Here is a 19,313-nt window from a genome sequence, read left to right on the forward strand (position 1 = left end):
TTATAAGTCTCTGATCCGCCTTAAAGCAAGAAGAAGAAGACGTGTCACGCACCGGCTGTTGAGAACGTGCTCAGGATAGTTCGGACATACGTTGAATCAGAGGTAAAAAAAAATGATATAAATACGGTTCAGTTTCTTGCACAGACCAATTGTTTCGTGTCTTTACACATCAATGTATCGTCACAAGCCGCAGGGTTTAATTGGTTTTGTTTGTGTATGTTTTTTTGACTCTCAAAGCCGTGATTCCCATTCACTTCCATTATAAGACTGACAGACTGCAACGGTTTGAGTTAAAAATATTTGTTTGTGTTCTACTGAAGAAACAAAGTCACTTACATCTGGGATACCTTGGGGGTAAGCAGATAAACATAAAATTTTCATTTTTGGGTGAACTATCCCTTTAAAAAGGATCAAAAATACCCAGCCACATGTTGTTTTGCAATGACCCAGTGCACTTGTGTTTTCTTGATGCAGGACGACCGTGTATATGAGAATGGCTCTCCTGAGACAAACAGCACACAGATAAAACCTATCAACAGGACTACAACCAGAAAAGAGCAAAAGAGCCAAGTATATTCAGTCTATGAGAATTCACATGCACTCTATGGAAATCTCTGGTCCTAGTGTTAAGGAAAGAAATTCAGAGAACCAGTCTAAATCGGATGGTTATAAGATCAAAAACACATGTCGAGTAAAGGCATTCTTGAAGCTCAAATATTAAAATGTTTATGAAGAAAAAAAATCAATTTAAGTATACATGTACATAGGTGACAAGTATTTTGTACTTCCTTGTATGACCACAAGGGCGCTATGTCTGATTCTGTTTCTTTTTATTTTTTGTTTGTTTGTTTGGCTAGATAATTGTTGTTCCACTTTTTGTTCCACAATTCCTGGTCCTGTACTGAGTTTATTTTGTATAATCATATTTTGCATGGCTGTTTGGTTGTATTATGGACAACCTTACAACACATAGATATCAGTTCAACTATCAATATGTAAACATTACCATTATGCCAATAAAACTTCATAATCATTGTTAGTATTGTGTTGTGTATTTTTCAGTGTCATCTTAAAAGCTCCTATGTGTAATTTTATATTGAAATCATTTTACCTCTATCAGAATAATAATAATTGCAGTATACAATAACTAAGCTTTTATACAGATGGCCCATCTCAAAATATACCTCTTTTCACCAAACAACAAGTGTTTCTGGGTTGGCAAAATTAGCTCGGCACTGGCCAGTGGCCACTGTGTGTCTTGAACTAGAACCACTAATGACAACTACAGGATGTTGTAAGTTTTCAGATGCATTCAGTGTGCTGATTCAGCAGTACATACAGACAGAAACATTACTGCTCAGACCAATGCATTACAAAGGAAGTGTCATCTGCAAGCATCGGTGGTATTTCAGGGCTGTGAAGACACAAACATGCCTCATTCCCTCCATTATCTGGAGACTTAAAGGCTGCTCGGTTAAAGCGGAAAGCTCACACACAACAGAATTAGAGCTCAAAATGAAGTCATTTTGTGTTGTTTGGCTCTGGATCTTTCTGTCAGGTCAGTTTTCTCATGGCCCAAATTTTGTTTCTTTAAAAAAAAATGTGTTTCTTACGGGACAGTCTCTACATTGGCTCACATCATTAATCTGATTTAACTCATCACTCGCTGTGATGTTAATCTAAAATGAATTTAGTGAAATACTGAGATCTTTTTCTTTCTTTTTTTAAATCCAACAGGATTTGCGATTACTATCACCAAAGAGGTTAATATACATGGGTACAGTGGAAAAGATGTCGTAATTACATGTTCCCATAAATGGGCATTAAAAAACAGCAAGTATTTCTGCAGAGAACCATGCACATATAAAACTGGTGTTCTGGTCTCATCTGATCAGTCACTTAGTGGAAGATACAGACTGCAGGATTTTGGAAATGGCACCTTCACCGTGAACATCACTGATCTACAGGAGTCAGACTCTGGCATTTACTGGTGTGGAGTGAAGAGAGCTGTAACAGACACATATAACACAATCAGACTGACAGTATCTAAAGGTAAGAATGACAACTTGTCTCCAATGTCTTTCCCTATTTTCTTGGCGGTATTACATTTTCTTTCATCACACATAGATTCAAGTGAAAGCATCACCATTTCCACACAACCATACAAAGAAACACAAACGTCCCTTGATTCGCACACAACTACACCAGCAGCACATTCAGGATCTGCATCTACCACAGCAAGCCAAACCTCCAGAGATTCAAGCCCTGATGCACTCAAACGCTCAACCTTAGTAACAGGTAACAACTTCAGCCTTTTTATAAACCATGTACAGTGCACATTTAGCAGCCTTTGGCAAGGCTAACAATGAACCGGAATGGCATCTGCCAGGGTTACTCCAGGACAAGGTCTGATAACCACCGATTTATATAAGATGATGTTTTCGAGTAATTTCCAAGCAAAGTTCGGTAGTATACCTATTCGATCTGACGATCGATTTATGCCAATTTTCTCTCTCACTTCCTCAGTGTCTGCACATAGGCCTACTTCACAATATGTTGTCGGTGGTCTGGTCATAGCAGCGATCTTATTTTTAGTTGGACTGGCTACTGTTCATCAGTGCAGAAAGCGAGTCGAGACCTCAGAAAGTATGTGCACATGTATATACACACACACAGACTGTGCTAAATATCAACTCAATGCCTGATTTGAATTGTAAAAAAAATAGCCAATACTCTTGTCTTACAATTTTCTCAGGTTGTGCAACAGCAATGCCTGTCAACAGAAACAATGCATGCAAAGTTGAAGAGGTGAGTGATGCCAGTGATTCTGCAAGGCAGATACTGACCACAAACAGGAACTAAACATCTTTACCTCTTGTCGAATGTCTAATCTTTACATCCTTTTACAAATGGCTGACAGCCACATTAACAATGTGCCTTCTTTTTGCACAGAACAGCACAGAAATTAAATCTACAGACAACACTGATGTCAGAAAAACCCAATCAAATTCAGTCTATCAGAATCTAAACCTCAGCACAGTCCAATCAAGTGAAGTATATGGAAATCTCTGATTGCTGCATCAATTAATAATGTTCAGAGTACTGGTCTCTAGACCAACAATCCCAGATCTCAAGTTCAAGACAAGTATATTTAATTCAACAAGCCTGTAAAATGCAAGTTTATTATTAAATAATCAAGTATTATCAAATATTAACTCTTGACGTTTAACATCTTGCGCACCTTGATGGCAGAGTGATCATCCCAACTTAATCAGAAAAGCTGCATCCTCTCTTAAGACTAGGTCTGTCAGTCAGAACTACATAATATACAGGTGTACAGATAACTTGAACCACATTTATATTTGCTGACAAAAGCCCCCAAATGAAGATAAGTCATTACTGTGTAGGCATTATAAAAAGTGGCTTTAGATGTCAAAATATACTGCTTATTTTATTTGCATATCATTGAGCAAATTGCAATCACTTGCCTACAATCCACTATAATCCATTTTGCAATTACATTAAGACTGTCATGTTAAGGCAGTTTTTTATTTGTTGCTCTATACATGCATCATGTGTGTTATGCCACTGTTTAATGTTTTTTTTAAGATAAAGAATGAATTTTGAAAAAAAAAAATATTAATAATAAAGCTGACGATACATTGTTTTTGTTCATCTGCTCTTGTTCATCATTTGTATCAGGCAAAATGTCTACTATATGAATAAGCTTCACACACACACACACATAAAAAAGCCTAATTCAATCATTAGTTCCTGGAATCTTCTGTAAACTTCTGCAAACAACCATAGAGACTAAAACTACATATATGAACAGCAACCAAAAAACAAAATATCAAAGAAAGTGAAAATGAGACACCTCATTTTGAGGGAAGCGGGTAGTGAATGTTATGTGGCTTTGCAAGCTATTCTTTTGATAGCAGTTTACTAAACTACACTAAGGCTGACTATATTTTATCGTGTAGTTTCTGACAACAACAAAAATCAGAGTTTAAAATGAATCTCCTTTAGGTTGATAGGTTGAAATTACATTTACAATAAGTAACTACAAACTAGAAAGCTAGAGATGAACTTCATAAACAAAAAACATTAATTAAAACAGTAATGCACTTTTCTTTGTGTACAGATAAATTAACATTCACTGGTGAATGACACATGTACACCCAACAGCTTTAAAATAACATTACCGGTACTGGTAGTTTTATCATTCTGTATGTGGGTAAAGGCATGGTTTAGAAGATGGATTTTTTTTGTACTCTCTCATTAATATTATAGTTTTTTTTTTATCAAAGAGAGTTAGTTTGTAATATTCTGCTGACAACCTAAAAATGCCATGCAAGGATTTTAATTACTATGAACCCTCAAACCTCACATTATCATCAACGACAGGCAGAACTAACCTGACCCTGGTCCTGTGTGAAAAGGGAATGTCCATTCAAACCAAAAGTTACATCAAGAGGAAGTGGTCAGGTTGTGGATATGAGTGTGTGGGCGTCTAGAAGCCAGCTTACATGTGAGAAAGAGTGCACAGGAGAACATAGGCATATGTGTTTACTACTGCGCTTGATGGTATAACAGAGCTCCAACATCGCCAACAGTTGGTCAGTATCACAGCAGTAAAAACGAAATCTGGAATAGACTGGACATAATAGGATCCCCATTCAAAATGAAGTTCCTCCGTGTTCTCTGGCTTTGGATGTTTCTGTCAGGTAAGTTCTTTATGGATGTGTGATTCAGTTTGCTGAATGATGAAAGAAAACAAGTGCTTTAAGCAGGAAAAAACAGCATGCAAGTTTTTCCACAGACCTCTGCCTTTAAAAGCACTGAGACCTCATCTTCTTCAGGGCCATGTTAAGGCTTTTCCACATATAATTATGGGTTACTGCGAACCCCCAGGCTAAGGGTACATATTAACCTGGGTAAAGCAATATTTTACTTTTGTAAGTCTATAAAAGTTTAGGGTTCCCTTAAAGGGGTCATCGGATGCCCATTTTCCACAAGTTGATATGATTCTTTAGGATCTTAATGAAAAGTCTATAACATAGTTTGGTTAAAATTTCTCAATGGTAGTGTAAGAAACACCCTTTAAACCTGCCAAAAACAGCTCTGTTCACAGCAAGCCGTTATGGTGCATTTTCCTTTAAATGCTAATGAGCTCCGCTCATTCCCTTCAAAAGCAAAGCTAATCCTCTGCGTCTTCAGCGGTTTGGATGTCGTGAGTAAATGACGACTGCTATGTTCATTATTACATCCAACAACAGAACACCTCAATCGCTTAGGAGACATTCTTGTCTACATCTGCTCCAGCGCAGAAACAATGGTGGACTGATGACAGCTCACTCAGGGCGGGTCTAAGGTAAAACACTAGTGTCAATCAACAATCGTGGGAGGGGCCTGGGTTTGTGTGACATCACACAGCCAAGAATCTGAGAACGGCTTGATTTTAGAAAGGGGTCGTGATTTATCAATATTTTTCAAAAACCACTGTGTGGATTTTTATCATTATAGGGTGGTTGTGTACACACACTGCCAACACACATTTCAGTTCAACATGTAAAAGTGAATTTTGCATCCGATGACCCCTTTAAATTAGCCCATGAATGTTAAATGTTACAGCGATTAAGTACTCTGAAAAACAGTTGGTGTAGAAAAATTCACTCAAAAATTGCTAGTAAATTTCAGAAACATTTTTGTAACTTTGGGAAACAAACATGACATTTTGAATTACAAAATCTGAAACAATGTTTTCTTGAATACTCTAATAATCTTTGTTTTATTTTTTTAATAATTGTTTCATCTACTTAAAAAAATACATATTTTAGTGTACAGTGAGAAGTTTTATGAACAATGCTTAATTCATTAAAATTCATGTGCTTTAGTGAGTCTAACAAACTTTTACGCATTTAGTTTAATTTAATTGAACAGTGATCGAACCATATTGCATTAAATGGAGTGAAGACGAGACCATATTGTTTGTTTGCTTCTGTACATTTTTACAATACTTACAACAACTAAAGCAGACATGGCAACAATTTATTATCAAACCTGTTGAACTCATAAAAATGCAAATAATAATGAACAAAAGATAAAAACCTAATGGTTCCAGGTTAACAGTTATAAGTATGGCAAAACCCAAATGGAGACATGGGTGAAAAACAATGTAACAAATGTAAGGATGGTTTCCCTACGGTGGTTCAGGCTGTAGGATTGCCGAATGACTAAAGAAACGTTATCAGCACGATGGTATAAAACTGTACATTTCTAGTCTATTACCACCCACTGCCACTTATACCAACGACGGAAAGAAGTGCAGTTAGAATAGCTAAATATATGGGAGAGCGTTGCTATTGAGTGATTATTGTATTGCAATAGGTTGCACTTTAATATTAACCTTGAATCAAGACGAGTTAGCTCATAATTAATAATTGAAATGGTTTAATAACAATATTTTGTTATGGTTACACTTGACTTGGTTACAAAATAGATGAAGGATGGTAAAGCATAGTTAATTGTACCCAGCATGTATGTAAAATATTACCTGAGAGAGAGAGAGAGAGTAAAATAAACCCAAAATAGCGCGACAGCCGGACGACTGTCACGCACAAACAGAACCAAAACACAAAATAAAATCCAGGCCTGGTCCTCTCTCATCTTTCACTGTCGTCACTCCTACTTTTATCCTTCCGGAGCTCCTCCGTGGGACTCGAGACCGGTGAGTGGTGCAGGTGTCGCTCATTCTCAATTACTCCACCGGCCTCGCTCCGTTCCCACGGCTTTCGGCCCCGCCCCCACTCGTCACAAACAGCAATAACCTCTAGCTGATTACAGAAGGTCAAACTAATTAATGCCGAGTTCACACTGCACGATTTTCAAACTCGTCGGATCGCCGTTGTTTTCACACTGCGTGACTATCTGGGGTAGCATTCAGTCGCTGCTGTGTTCACATTGCACGATGGATCGGGGACAGGGGGTTTCACACTGCATGACTTCACAATAGGAAGAATCACCGACAGCTCTGTCTGGTCCGCAAACTACGTTTAACAACAAAACAAACGCGAGAAGTGATAAGGAAATAACGCGAGAACCCGCGTGCGTCAGACCGGAGTTCTCTGTTAAATGTGTGTTAGCCTGATCTCTCTGACCTCTCTGGCAAGTTTGGTCCTAGAGAGCCGCAGTCTTGCAGAGTTCAGCTCCAACCTTGAAAAAAAAGTGCACCTATGTAGCCTTAGTAATCCTGAAGACATTGATTAGTTTATTCAGGTGTGTTTGATTAGGGTTGGAGCTAAACTCTGCAGGACAGCGGCTCTCTAGGACCAAACTTGTCTACCCCTGCTCTGACCAAATAATTTTTCCACTGACCGTATCTGTCAGTTTACATTTGTGCTGTAAATAACACATTTATAGGAAATTAATACAGTGGTTGTGAAGCATTCACACTTCCTATTGTAATGTTCCTCCGGACCAAAAGTACAGTAAATATAACAGTAAGTGATTTTGCAAATGAATAACTGAAACCGAAGAGTCTTGAAGAGGAACTGACAGTATCAACACAATATTTCCTACAAACTCCCTAACCCTAACAGACATTTGTTTATCTAACAGAATTTAATTCAACTACTGGTGAAATTTCTAGACAAGGATACAGTGAAGGAAGCATCACAATTACATGTTCCCACAGCTGGGCTTCAACCAACAAAAAGTATTTCTGCAGAGATCCATGTGGATACGGAGATATATTTGTGAAGTCTGACCAGACACCTAAAGGGAGATACACACTGAAGGATTATGGAGCTGGAAACTTCACCGTGAACATCACTGATCTACGGGAGTCCGACTCTGGGATTTATTGGTGTGGAGTGGAGAGAGTTGGTCCAGACACATTTAAGAAAGTCATCCTGATAGTATCTAAAGGTAAGAATGATGAGCAATATTATGCGTTTCATTACACTGCCAGATGATTAATCTTATATTCCTAATAGCAATATTGCATGTGAGACAAAGTAATGAAGGGTTGAGTACGGCCATGTTGTTTCATATTAAATGGCAAGTTAAGAAGTTTTAAAGAGCTATTCTTTAGGCTGACACCAGAAATACAGACATGTCTTTGAAATTACTCTAAAACGTACAAATAGCCAACACTGGAAACGGGGAAGAAATGATTCATCACAGGATGATGGAAACACAAACAAGCAGTGAAATGCACTCGACTAAACCAAGACACTCCTTTTTCTTATCTTCAGCCACTAAGGAAAGCACACTCTCACTGACTTCAACAGGAAGTCAAACCTCTTAGTTTACTGATGTTGTTAAGTCCTCCTTTTAAAGGTTTTGTCAAAGAATCTGGTCCAGCATGCAAAAAAACTGACATTGACAAAACTGAAATATTGACATTTCACATACTGTATGTTATGTAATGCAAATCAAAAATGGTATGACCCAAATGGTTTCTACAATAGGTGCTGAACACAAAAAATCATCCTCAATTGCCCATATATTCCCAGTGCCTTTATATTATATTCCTTACGCTGCGGCTGGTCTGGTCATCATGGTCATCTTGTGTGCAGTTGGACTGGTCACTGTTTGTCAGTGCAGAAAGAGAGTCAAGAAGTCAAGTGTGTAAACATTTAAATACTACATCCAAAAAATCTATTATATATATAACTATTTTTAAAAGACAGTTAAAAAACTGTATTCTTTGCTTTATTTCAGGAGGTGTTATTGATAGATCTATATACAATTCCCATCACAGCGAGGAGGTGAGTGGAGCACAGAAACAGCATAAGATCTGAGCCACCACAATCACAACTTCTGCTTATACTTTACAAGCCACTTTAACAGCTTATTACCAATAGAATGATGCTTTATGTCTTTGATTTAGGCTAATGCTGTTTATCAGAACGCTCCTGATGACAGACCCTACGCCACCATAAAGAAATCCAGAACCAAGTCTAATGATGAGAGCCAATCAGACCCAATCTACCAGAACCTACAGTTCAACACTACCCAGGGAGAAGCTATATATGGCAATCTATAAAACATATGCAATCCAATATCCTCAACCCCAAACACATTCTACATTACAAGCATGGCACAAGTTTGTCTGGACAATTTGTCTGGACATCAACACCATTTCTGAACAGTATATGGCAAAAATACCTTGGCAAAAAATGTACAGTACAAGGTTCAAAAACATGTCACATGGAAATATGATCACACCATTATTTGTGCAAATAAACATCCCTTTTGCATGTGAAACAACAATGAAGGGTTGCAATGCTACTAGGTTGTTTAATTTTAAATGGACAAATGTGTAGGGTTATTAAATTATTTAGCCAATACAGCTTACTGTTCCTTTAATGAATCGCTAGACTATCCTGAGGTTAAGAGTAAAAAAGCACAGTTCCTAATATGTGAAACTAAAAAAGGGGTTGGAAAACAGTATTCGTCAATTACACTTACCTGTTCAGATAGTTTTAAGTTCTGTCCTCATTTCAGCCACCGTCTTGAACAACTGACACCTGAGACGCTGATGTGTCTTTAACATTTCTCTATTGAGATCTGTTGAGTTTTCTCTAAAAAAAAACTGGTTGAAGCAGTTCCTCAGTTTAAAACAAGACTCAGAATTAGTCAAGAACTGTTAATGTGTACACCATCTACTCACTGCCATATTAGGGTCCAAGTTGCACATTACTGACAGGTATCCAGATCTAGATGGGGTGTAGCACATTGTTACTTTCAATGACTTCCAGACGCATCCTTACATTCTAAAAAGTGATACAACTTGGAATATAATGTATATCATTGGTTTGTATGCCACTATTGCAGTAGCAGCTGGATTTGGGCTCCTGTTTCTCATCATCATCGTGCAGTACATTGTTTATTCTCGTTGTGGTCAAAAGTTATTTGTTTTGCAGTATTATTTTACATAATTCTATGATAAAACACAGCACCAGGTATCATATCGTTCACTACTAAGCATGTCTAGTTGTCAGACAAAAGTTTTTTTTTTAACAAAACAACCCCAACCACTGTTGGCAGCCCTGCAAAAGCACAGGATTGTGTGATATCATAAGCAGTGAAGGATACATCCAAAAGTCGATCAAATGAAGGTATCTCAGTAGATATATTCTAGAGAAGAAGTGAACATGTGCATCACAATAAGATGTCGTGTTGAACATCCGCGCACTCTCAGAAAAAAAGGTACTAATGTTGTCTCAGATAATATGTATGAACACTCATACCTTAGCTTTCTTCACCAATATCCAATAAAGTGAAAACGGTGCATCTTAAGACAGAACTATGGTGGCCGAGAAGTGCAAAACAAATCCCAATTCTAAAAACAAAATAACAAATTACAAACGCAAATGCAAATCTAAAAAACAAAATAACAATTCAGAAAACAAAACAACAATTCAGAAAATACAATGACAAGTCCGAAAACAAAATAACAAGTCAGAAAACACAACGACAAATCAGACAAACCGGAAAAGGTAGGTATAGTTTGAGACAGCGCCATTGGTTTGGTATTACTCACTGCTGACTGTGTGTATATATATATATATATATATATGTCACATGTATATATATATAATGTTTTCTGAAATGTTGTTGTGTTTTCTGAATTGTTATTTTGTTTTTAAGATTTGCATTTGCGTTTGTAATTTGTTATTTTGTTTTCAGAATTGTGATTTGTTTTGCACTTCTCGGTCACCATACAAAACAGACATGTTATGATAACACGCGACACGCCTTACAGACCTCGCTCGCTTGTCAGCAAGTTACAAATCCATCCACCTGTCACGCACTCGGCGGGTTCAGCTCCCCCTAGTGGTTGAGTTTACAGTACTGAAGTTTACTGAGTATTGACAGAAAAGAAAAAAAAGAAAATCTATCCAGATTTCTGCAGAATGAGGTTAGTTGTCACACTCTTTGGCTTTAGTATTATTACGGTAGGTTTATTTTTCAGATATAGTTTTAGCAATTTACTAAACGTGTGAGAAGTACGTGATTCAAGGGAAGACTCTGAAATCACTGAAGTGTTTGTACCTTTTTATTAGCACATGAAATATGGCAATACATTCTGTAAAGGTGAGTTCTGTCCACAGCTGAGCAGGTGTGACGACTCTCACTTTGATCAACATGTCTCACATGTGTTCATGTTCCTGCAGTGCTCTGGTCTTGATTTAAGTACAGGTAAATAAAAGCCTATGTATTTTACTTTGCAAAATTATATTTATGCTGCGACTTGAATGAGAAACAAAACAGCAAATCCTTTAAATGTCTAGATATGGAGAGAGAGAGAGCTCACAAATGCCTTACACTACATACAAACACAGTGTAGTCACTACGCTCTGTGTTTGCTTGTTTATTTGGATTACAAGAGATCTAAGGCATCAGAGTTTTAACTAAGATGGAGCTGCAGATGCTTAATAAACAATGCACACTCAAAAACATGATTAAATTAAACAAAAAATACTAAAGCAAGAAAAAGTCTTTTTATGGTCTGGATCTACTTAGATTAGTCTGGATCATCTAATGCTGCTGTAAATCACAAATAAATCCATCTCTTGGCTTGCAGCAGATCTGCAAAAATGACAAATACATAAACGACTGAGATCATCACAGAGCATGAAACTTAATGAAGCTAAACTGACTTTTAAAGGGGTGGTTCATTGCGATTTCACTTTTTTAACGTTAGTTGGTGTGTAATGTAATGTTGCTGTTTGAGCATAAACAATATCTGCAAAGTTACGAAGCTAAAAGTTAAATGCAAACGGAGATATCGTCTTTTAAAATTCTGGCTGACGGCCAGACGGCTGGTAGGGACTACAACGAGTTACTTAATGTTTGAAAGTGTATGATAATTAACATGCTACCTACAGAACCTCATATAAATTAATGTCAATCCAGGATTTTTTCAGGTGTTTTACTCATATTTTGAATTATGCATTGCATTGGTTTGTGTATTAAAGTTAAAGGAAATGTTTGTCTATTTAATAGAAAATAGTAGTTACATTATCTACCAGCAGGGGCTCATATGCAAAACCCCTTGTATTCAAATGCAGAGAGATTTTCTGATTTATTGTCTGGTTAAAGTATTTACTCACACATGAGCGTGATGCTGACAGCAGGAGAGGGCAGGTGTTCATGTCCTCTGACGGCACAGCTGTAACGGCCAGAATCACTGCGCTCTGACTGAAGCTGGAGTGTTTTGCTGTGGATCTTTAAAGCCTGTCCATTTTTGTACCAGATGAATGCGTCTGTCAGACTGCATGTGGTTTCACAGGTCAGATTGACTCTTTCTTTCTCCAGCACCAGCTGTGGTGCCTTTACCTGACAATCCAGGATTTTTTCAGGTGTTTTACTCATATTTTGAATTATGCATTGCATTGGTTTGTGTATTAAAGTTAAAGGAAATGTTTGTCTATTTAATAGAAAATAGTAGTTACATCATCTACCAGCAGGGGCTTATATGCAAAACCCCTTGTATTCAAATGCAGAGAGATTTTCTGATTTATTGTCTGGTTAAAGTATTTACTCACACATGAGCATGATGCTGACAGCAGGAGAGGGCAGGTGTTCATGTCCTCTGACGGCGCAGCTGTAACGGCCAGAATCACTGCGCTCTGACTGAAGCTGGAGTGTTTTGCTGTGGATCTTTAAATCCTGTCCATTTTTGTACCAGATGAATCCGTCTGTCAGACTGCATGTGGTTTCACAGGTCAGATTGACTCTTTCTTTCTCCAGCACCAGCTGTGGTGCCTTTACCTGAAGAGCTGGAGAAACACATCTATCTAACCAAGACCAAGAAATGAAATTATTAATAGAAATGAAGGAGTGAAGTGGATTACCAGAAACTTTAAGTTGAATTCCTGGTTGACCAAACCATTTTTGTCTTTCAGTATAAGTTACTACTCTGAAACAATAAGCTCTCTCGTCATTTTCAGTGATGTTGTGCAGTCTGAGGACAGCAGTTTTGTCTGTCTTTAATGTATTCAACCCTGTCTTTATACTCTGGATATTGTTTTTTAACTTTTGATCTCTACATCTGGAATCTTTATCCAGAATCTATCGATCAATTTATACTGCTGAGGGTATGTGAGCATGACATGTTTACTGTGGATCCATTAGGAGCACATATTGATTCAGTTTCATAAATCACATTCCAGTTTTCTCCAAAAACTCCTGCAATACAAACATATAGAAGAACAGCAGTGAAGCTTGAGTTTTTACAAATGTTAATAATATCAATCAGTTGTTGTGAAGTGTCTCAAAAGTCCTGCAAATGAGAATAAAAAGTGTTGCAAAAAAGCACAAATTATCATAATGATGCAGAGCAAAAAGCACATCAACATGCAGACCAAAATATGAAGAGAAGTGTCTCAAAAGTCCTGCAAATGAGAATAAAAAGTGTTGCAAAAAAGCACAAATTATCATGATGCAGAGCAAAAAGCACATCAACATGCAGACCAAAATATGAAGTCCAACTAAATTCAAGACAAGTTGACATGATCAAAGCAGGCAAGAAAACCATCGTTTAATTTCAAAATTTCACCTGTTTTGCTAACTTCAACCACACTACCTCTCTCTTCCGCCCTCTAAAGACATGTGAGCCATGTCAGCAAATGTGAACATGCAAAGTGATTGACAGGCTGAGACTGGCAAAAATATCAGGGATTCAATATAATGGATTTTTTTATGTGTCATTGCAAAATATTTTAAAGTAATGCTGCAACAACTGTGACTCACCAGAAATCATGAGCAGAAAGATGAGAGGAAGAGAAAGAGTCATTCTGACCTTCATCACCACTGCAATCTGTCAGACTATGTTAGTGACGTTATGTGCATTAGTATAATAATACTCATAATAGCAGGTTATTTGTTTTTAATCAACTCATTTATTTAATGCAATTAATTTGTTGTCCAACAGAGGTTTATGTGTTTCTCGATTAAAGAGTTTTATTATATCAGATCATGTGTGTCAGAGATCCAGACACTTCATGAATAACAGCGATCAGACAATATTTCATCCTGTATGACTCTGGTCCAGCATCTACAAATGTTTGTTATCATCTACAAGGACATTTCTTTATTCTTCACATATTTACATACCTTTAATTGAAATGGAAATGTACAAGCTCTTTATTAAATAATATGTAAAAACTCTCATACCTTGTTCGCAGTGGCTTTCATCAGTAGTACACAAATGTTGAGTTTGGAACATAATCTGTCAGTGATTGTAATAACTTCCCGTTTCTATGCAAATATGCTTTGTATCGTAACTCAATTTAAATAAAAAATGATCTACTGCCTTTACTGTAAATGTCAATTCAAGACAGTTTTATTTGTCTGGCATTTCACAATTGTTTTAAAGAAGCTTTACATGTATGTCAATGTATAAATGCCTTTATTGAACAGGAATCTAACATTCAAACAGGAGATTTAGGCTGCATTAAAGGATTTTCAAGATACTAAGATACATTATTCTGTAAAATCATTAAGCTCACAAGTTCTACGTCCTCTTCCCATCAAGCTGAAAGAAAGAATGAAATAATGAATACATTCATAAGTAACATACTTCAAATTTCTGGTTGGTGTAAAATGACTTGAGTTACTCTGTCTAAATGTAAATTTCAGTCCTGCCCCACTGCCTTAGCTACAGTTTCTAAATCAGAAAACTTTTCAAAGAAGCTCTATGTGTTACTTGAATTTCCATATTATTCACTAAACATTTGATATTTTCACACCGACACCGAAGAGCATTTAATTCATTCTGGCTAAAGGTGAGGAGGCTTTCATCTTTCATGAAGGAGGATCTCTTACCGTTACATTCTCATACACAGGTTCAGTCACGTCACAAGCTTTATGTCTGTCATGATGAGGTCTGGGATGATCCATCTTTGCCATTAAAACAGAACAGAGAGATCATAATTAACTCATGTCTGAAATCAACTTGAATCATGATTTTTTGAGTTGCCAGTTCATCTCCATGATCAGTAAACAACTGATAACCAAACTCTATTTTCTCACCCAAGACTCAACTGAACCGTTGCTCATTTTTATCCACCTGCTTCTCCTTAAATAATATAGTTCACACTTCTGGTTGGTGTAAAATAACTTAATTTATTTTATAGTAACAGTAAATTAAATCCCACCCCACCACGTTACGTTTCTAAATCCGAAAACTTTTCAAACAAGCTTTTTGTGTTTCATTGAATTTCCATTGTTATTCAGTAGACATTTGATATTTTCAGACTGACATTGAAGAGCACTTCATTCATTCTGGCTAAAGGTGAGGAGGGTTTCGTCTTTCATGAAGGAGGAACTCTTACCGTTACATTGTCATACACAGGTTCAGTCGCATCACAAGCTTTACGCCTGTCATGATGATGAGCTCTGGAGTTATCCATCTTTGCCATTGAAAACAGAGTAGAGAGATCATAAATAATAATGCATCTCCATGACCAGTAATTGCTAACCAAAATCATTTTTTCAAGACTCAACTGAATCGTTTTTCGTCCACCTGCTTCATTTTGCGTCATATTTTTTATGCATTTTTTACTGCACTGAGCAGAACCAATCACACGTGATTCTGTTGAGCTTATTAATGCAATAACCAATCAGAAGTGTTCAGATGAGTCGAAACTTGTTCGCTGACTAAATTCTGCTCTCTCGCCATTTCTCTCATGATACACAACAAAGTGCAGATGTGCATACTATCTAAGTAAGAGATTAATTTCGCAGTGTAAACAGATTCAGTTATTAAAACGAGTTTTTTTCTGAGAGTGCTTAAACTAGTGCTAGACTTAAGTCAGTGATAAGTCAGTTCTTTGATAATGCAAATGTTCTTTTCTCGCTTTTTGTATTCACCTTATTTTTCCTGTAAATGTGGCTGCGGCCATTTGTAAATTTTCCGTGTCATACTTTCGGTGTCATCCGCTTCCAGCTGTTTTTAGCTTGTTTTTCTGCTTGATATTGCAAACTAGTGTGTCTTACCATATTGTTTTAATATATTATATTAATTATGAACACACTGGTTTGTAGCACAAGCTGTTTTACAGTTTACTGCACTTTCTTATCTTCTCGTTATAATTTATTTGCTGTTTAAATAATCATGGCGTTATAATTAGAAACTTACAATGTTTCAATTAAATTGTGATTTCGTTTAAAAACAATTTAAGTCGTATTAAAATATTTTATGACATGACACCCATATCTGATACTTGCCTAAAAAGATGAGTTTATGATGTGCATTGTTAATAAATTCCATTTACATTAGGCTAGCCTTTCCCTGGAGTTGGTTTACCCTCCACCTAGATTGCAGTTGATATATGACAGTGAAAAATGGCTTGAAATAATCCCAAAGGTATGTTAAGGTAAATGTTAAGGTGTGTCCACTAAAAGCACAAGTGGCCTCTGCCAGTTAATCTAGAACCGCCACTGACAACAGTAAATTAAATCCTGCCTGTTTCTAAATTTGAAAACCTTTTAAACAAGCTTTTTTGTGTTATACAAATCTCCATACTTATTCAAAAGACATATGACATTTTCACACTGACATTGAAGAGCATTTAATTCATTCTGGCTAAAGGTGAGGAGGCTTTCGTCTTTCATGAAGGAGGAAACTCTTACCGTTACATTCTCATACACAGGTTCAGTCACGTCACAAGCTTTATGTCTGTCATGATGAGCTCTGGGATGATCCATCTTTGCCATTAAAACAGAATAGAGAGATCATAATAACTAATGCTGTAAACAACTTTTTGAGTTACCAGTTCATTTCCATGATCAGTATACCATCAATAACCAAATCCATTTCTCACCTGAGACTCCATTAAATCATTTTTCTTTTTTAACCACCTGCTTCGCCTTTAAAACAATGAATATAAGTAGAATACATAATATGTTATCATAGAACAAAGTGTAAACAGCTGACTATAAAAACAGTGGTAAACAAAAATGTCTGTATTACATTATGACCTGAGCAGATGTAACGTGATATGCTTCCAGCTTCAAGCAATTTGTCTGTCCAACAATTACAGCCATAAATGAATCAATGCAACCAATCAGAATATTTGAGGCCAGATTTACTAAACAGGGCAGATTAGTGTGAGAGCACAATCCCAGGAAAAGTGCTGATGGGTGTGGAAAGTTCTGCAGTTGATCTACTTACAATGTATTTTCAGATGGGTTGAGACATGCTTTTGGGGCATTAAATAGTGCTGCAAACACCAGTAAACTGCCTACCCCAAACTTAGCAAATAACCTTGCATGAATCATTTAAATACTCTCCTCCCATAAAAGTGCTGCAAGTCCATGTGTCCATGCCTTTTCATCACCAATGTTTTACTGCCTCTCTGTAAATCCTGACTGTATATATTAGTAAATAATAGTTTTTGAATACTTCATGTGAGAGATTTTAGACATCTTACCAAATTAGAAATATCACAACGCCAACTGCAGCTCCGCAAATCAATCCAATGAATACGTATAATATCGCGAGATGTCCTACAACTGAGACAACAGAGTAAAACATCAGAACAGATTCATTTGCTTCACTTTAGAACGACTAATGTAGGCAAATAAGCTGCACTACCTTTAACAGAGACTGAAACAGACGCTGATCTCTGAGATCCATATTGATTCTGAGCCTCACAATAGTAGCGTCCGCTGTGACTGGAGTTAAAGCTGGAGATGCTGAAACTCTGTCCAGATCCAACAGCTGGGCTTTGATTCTCCTTAAACCAGCTGAAGTTCAGAGCAGGAGGGTTTGAGTCACAGCTGCAGATCAGAGTCACTGAAACTCCCTCCACTATTTCACCAGATGGACTGACGGACACCGAGACACTCTTTGGAGGATCTAGAGGTTAAACAACATGGTCTTCTTATTCATATGCCATCTTTATTTGTTTGTTGGGGGAAAAACTGCTGGATAATTTGTTGAATAATTTCACTTTCCCTTCATATAGTGTTTGTAATTTCATCTCATACAGCAGCAACTAACAATTGCATTTCATTTACAAAACACCACAGTTGAGAATTAGATTTGAATTGAATGGCGATTTTAGCCATTTTTAACTTTATATGTGGACTGACTCACAATAATAAGTCTAATATCTGAAGGTAATACACCTAATAATACCTAATACTTAAAAAGAACTGGCAAAACATCTATTCTGTTATAAAATATTTGTAATGTATTTTGCAGTCAGATGGTTTAGGTACAGTTACATTGGATTGACAGGCAGAGAGTGTATCTGATCGACTTGGTTTTCAAGCATGATTTCAACAGCAACCACATGATATTCTGGAATATTTACTCAGTTGTTTGACATAATTTTTCATAAATCTGAATGAGTAAGTATTTACTCACACATGAGTGTGATGCTGACAGCAGGAGAGGGCAGGTGTTCATGTCCTCTGATGGCGCAGCTGTAACGCCCAGAATCACTGCGCTCTGACTGAAGCTGGAGTGTTTTGCTGTGGATCTTTAAAGCCTGTCCATTTTTGTACCAGATGAATGCGTCTGTCAGACTGCATGTGGTTTCACAGGTCAGATTGACTCTTTCTTTCTCCAGCACCAGCTGTGGTGCCTTTACCTGAAGAGCTGGAGAAACACATCTATCTAACCAAGACCAAGAAATGAAATTATTAATAGAAATGAAGGAGTGAAGTGGATTACCAGAAACTTTAAGTTGAATTCCTGGTTGATCAATCCATCTTTCTTTATCTTTTTCAATTATGTATCTGCAACAATACTCGCTCTCATCATTTTTAGTGACGTTGTGCAGTCTGAGGATGGTAGTTTTGTTTTGTCTGTCTTCAATGTATTCAACCCTGTCTTTATACTCTGGATATGCTTTTAAATTTTGCATCTCTCTATCCCATCTCCTGAACCAGAATGTATAATTTAATGTATACTGCTGAGGGTATGTGTACGAGCATGACATGTTTACTGTGGATCCTTTAAGAGCACATATTGATCCCGTTTTATAAAACACTTTCCAGATTTGTCCAAAAACTCCTGAAACACAAAACATTGAAGTTTAGTGGCAAAACGTTTTCTTGTTTTCTCATATGGAGCTAAATCATATCAATAAGTTGTTGTGAAGTGAGAAGGGTTTTAAAAGTCTGGCAGATGAGTGTGGAGGGTGTTTAAAAAAGCTAATCATCATGATGATGAAGAAAAAACTGAACAAGCACATCAACATGCAGGCAAAAATATAAAATCCAACTAAGAACCCAATAAACAGGTTTATATGATCAAAGAAATGATCATGCCATTTGTAAATTTT

The 19,313-nt window shown here is 36.9% G+C and overlaps 2 protein-coding genes across 2 annotated transcripts in view; one reads left to right on the forward strand and one right to left on the reverse strand.

Moving 5' to 3' along the window:
• Positions 1-441: 441 nt before the first annotated feature.
• On the forward strand, positions 442-9,098 carry LOC107572792 (uncharacterized). Its single transcript, XM_016259230.1, has 8 exons — positions 442-570; positions 1,896-2,052; positions 2,128-2,298; positions 2,756-2,834; positions 7,697-7,929; positions 8,520-8,630; positions 8,728-8,774; positions 8,897-9,098. The coding sequence occupies exons 1-8, from the start codon at positions 442-444 to the stop codon at positions 9,050-9,052; spliced, it is 1,083 nt and encodes a 360-aa protein (XP_016114716.1). The 3' UTR covers positions 9,053-9,098.
• A 7,782-nt stretch (positions 9,099-16,880) lies between these two features.
• The window catches only part of LOC107572799 (sialoadhesin-like), a gene marked incomplete at its 3' end in the record, with an annotated part of 2,614 nt that continues 181 nt past the window's right edge, over positions 16,881-19,313 (reverse strand). Inside the window, exons 2-6 of the mRNA XM_016259235.1 lie at positions 18,701-19,042; positions 18,392-18,625; positions 17,615-17,878; positions 17,451-17,532; positions 16,881-16,887 (exon numbers count right to left, since the gene is read on the reverse strand). Of these exons, the coding sequence (XP_016114721.1) occupies positions 16,881-16,887; positions 17,451-17,532; positions 17,615-17,878; positions 18,392-18,625; positions 18,701-19,042 (929 nt within the window). The remainder of the gene's footprint in view (positions 16,888-17,450; positions 17,533-17,614; positions 17,879-18,391; positions 18,626-18,700; positions 19,043-19,313) is intronic.

This window comes from Sinocyclocheilus grahami, unplaced genomic scaffold, assembly GCF_001515645.1.
Source record: "Sinocyclocheilus grahami isolate Dianchi unplaced genomic scaffold, SAMN03320097.WGS_v1.1 scaffold1813.1, whole genome shotgun sequence".
Classification (NCBI taxonomy): Eukaryota; Metazoa; Chordata; class Actinopteri; order Cypriniformes; family Cyprinidae; genus Sinocyclocheilus; species Sinocyclocheilus grahami.

Excerpts from the sequence above, each read along its gene's own strand:
- LOC107572792 (XM_016259230.1), top strand. The coding sequence starts at position 442 with ATGACCCAGTGCACTTGTGTTTTCTTGATGCAGGACGACCGTGTATAT. Across the intron at positions 571-1,895 it reads GAAAAGAGCAAAAGAGCCAA|TCACTTAGTGGAAGATACAG; the intron begins GTATATTCAGTC and ends TCATCTGATCAG. Across the intron at positions 2,835-7,696 it reads GATGCCAGTGATTCTGCAAG|CTGGGCTTCAACCAACAAAA; the intron begins GCAGATACTGAC and ends ATGTTCCCACAG.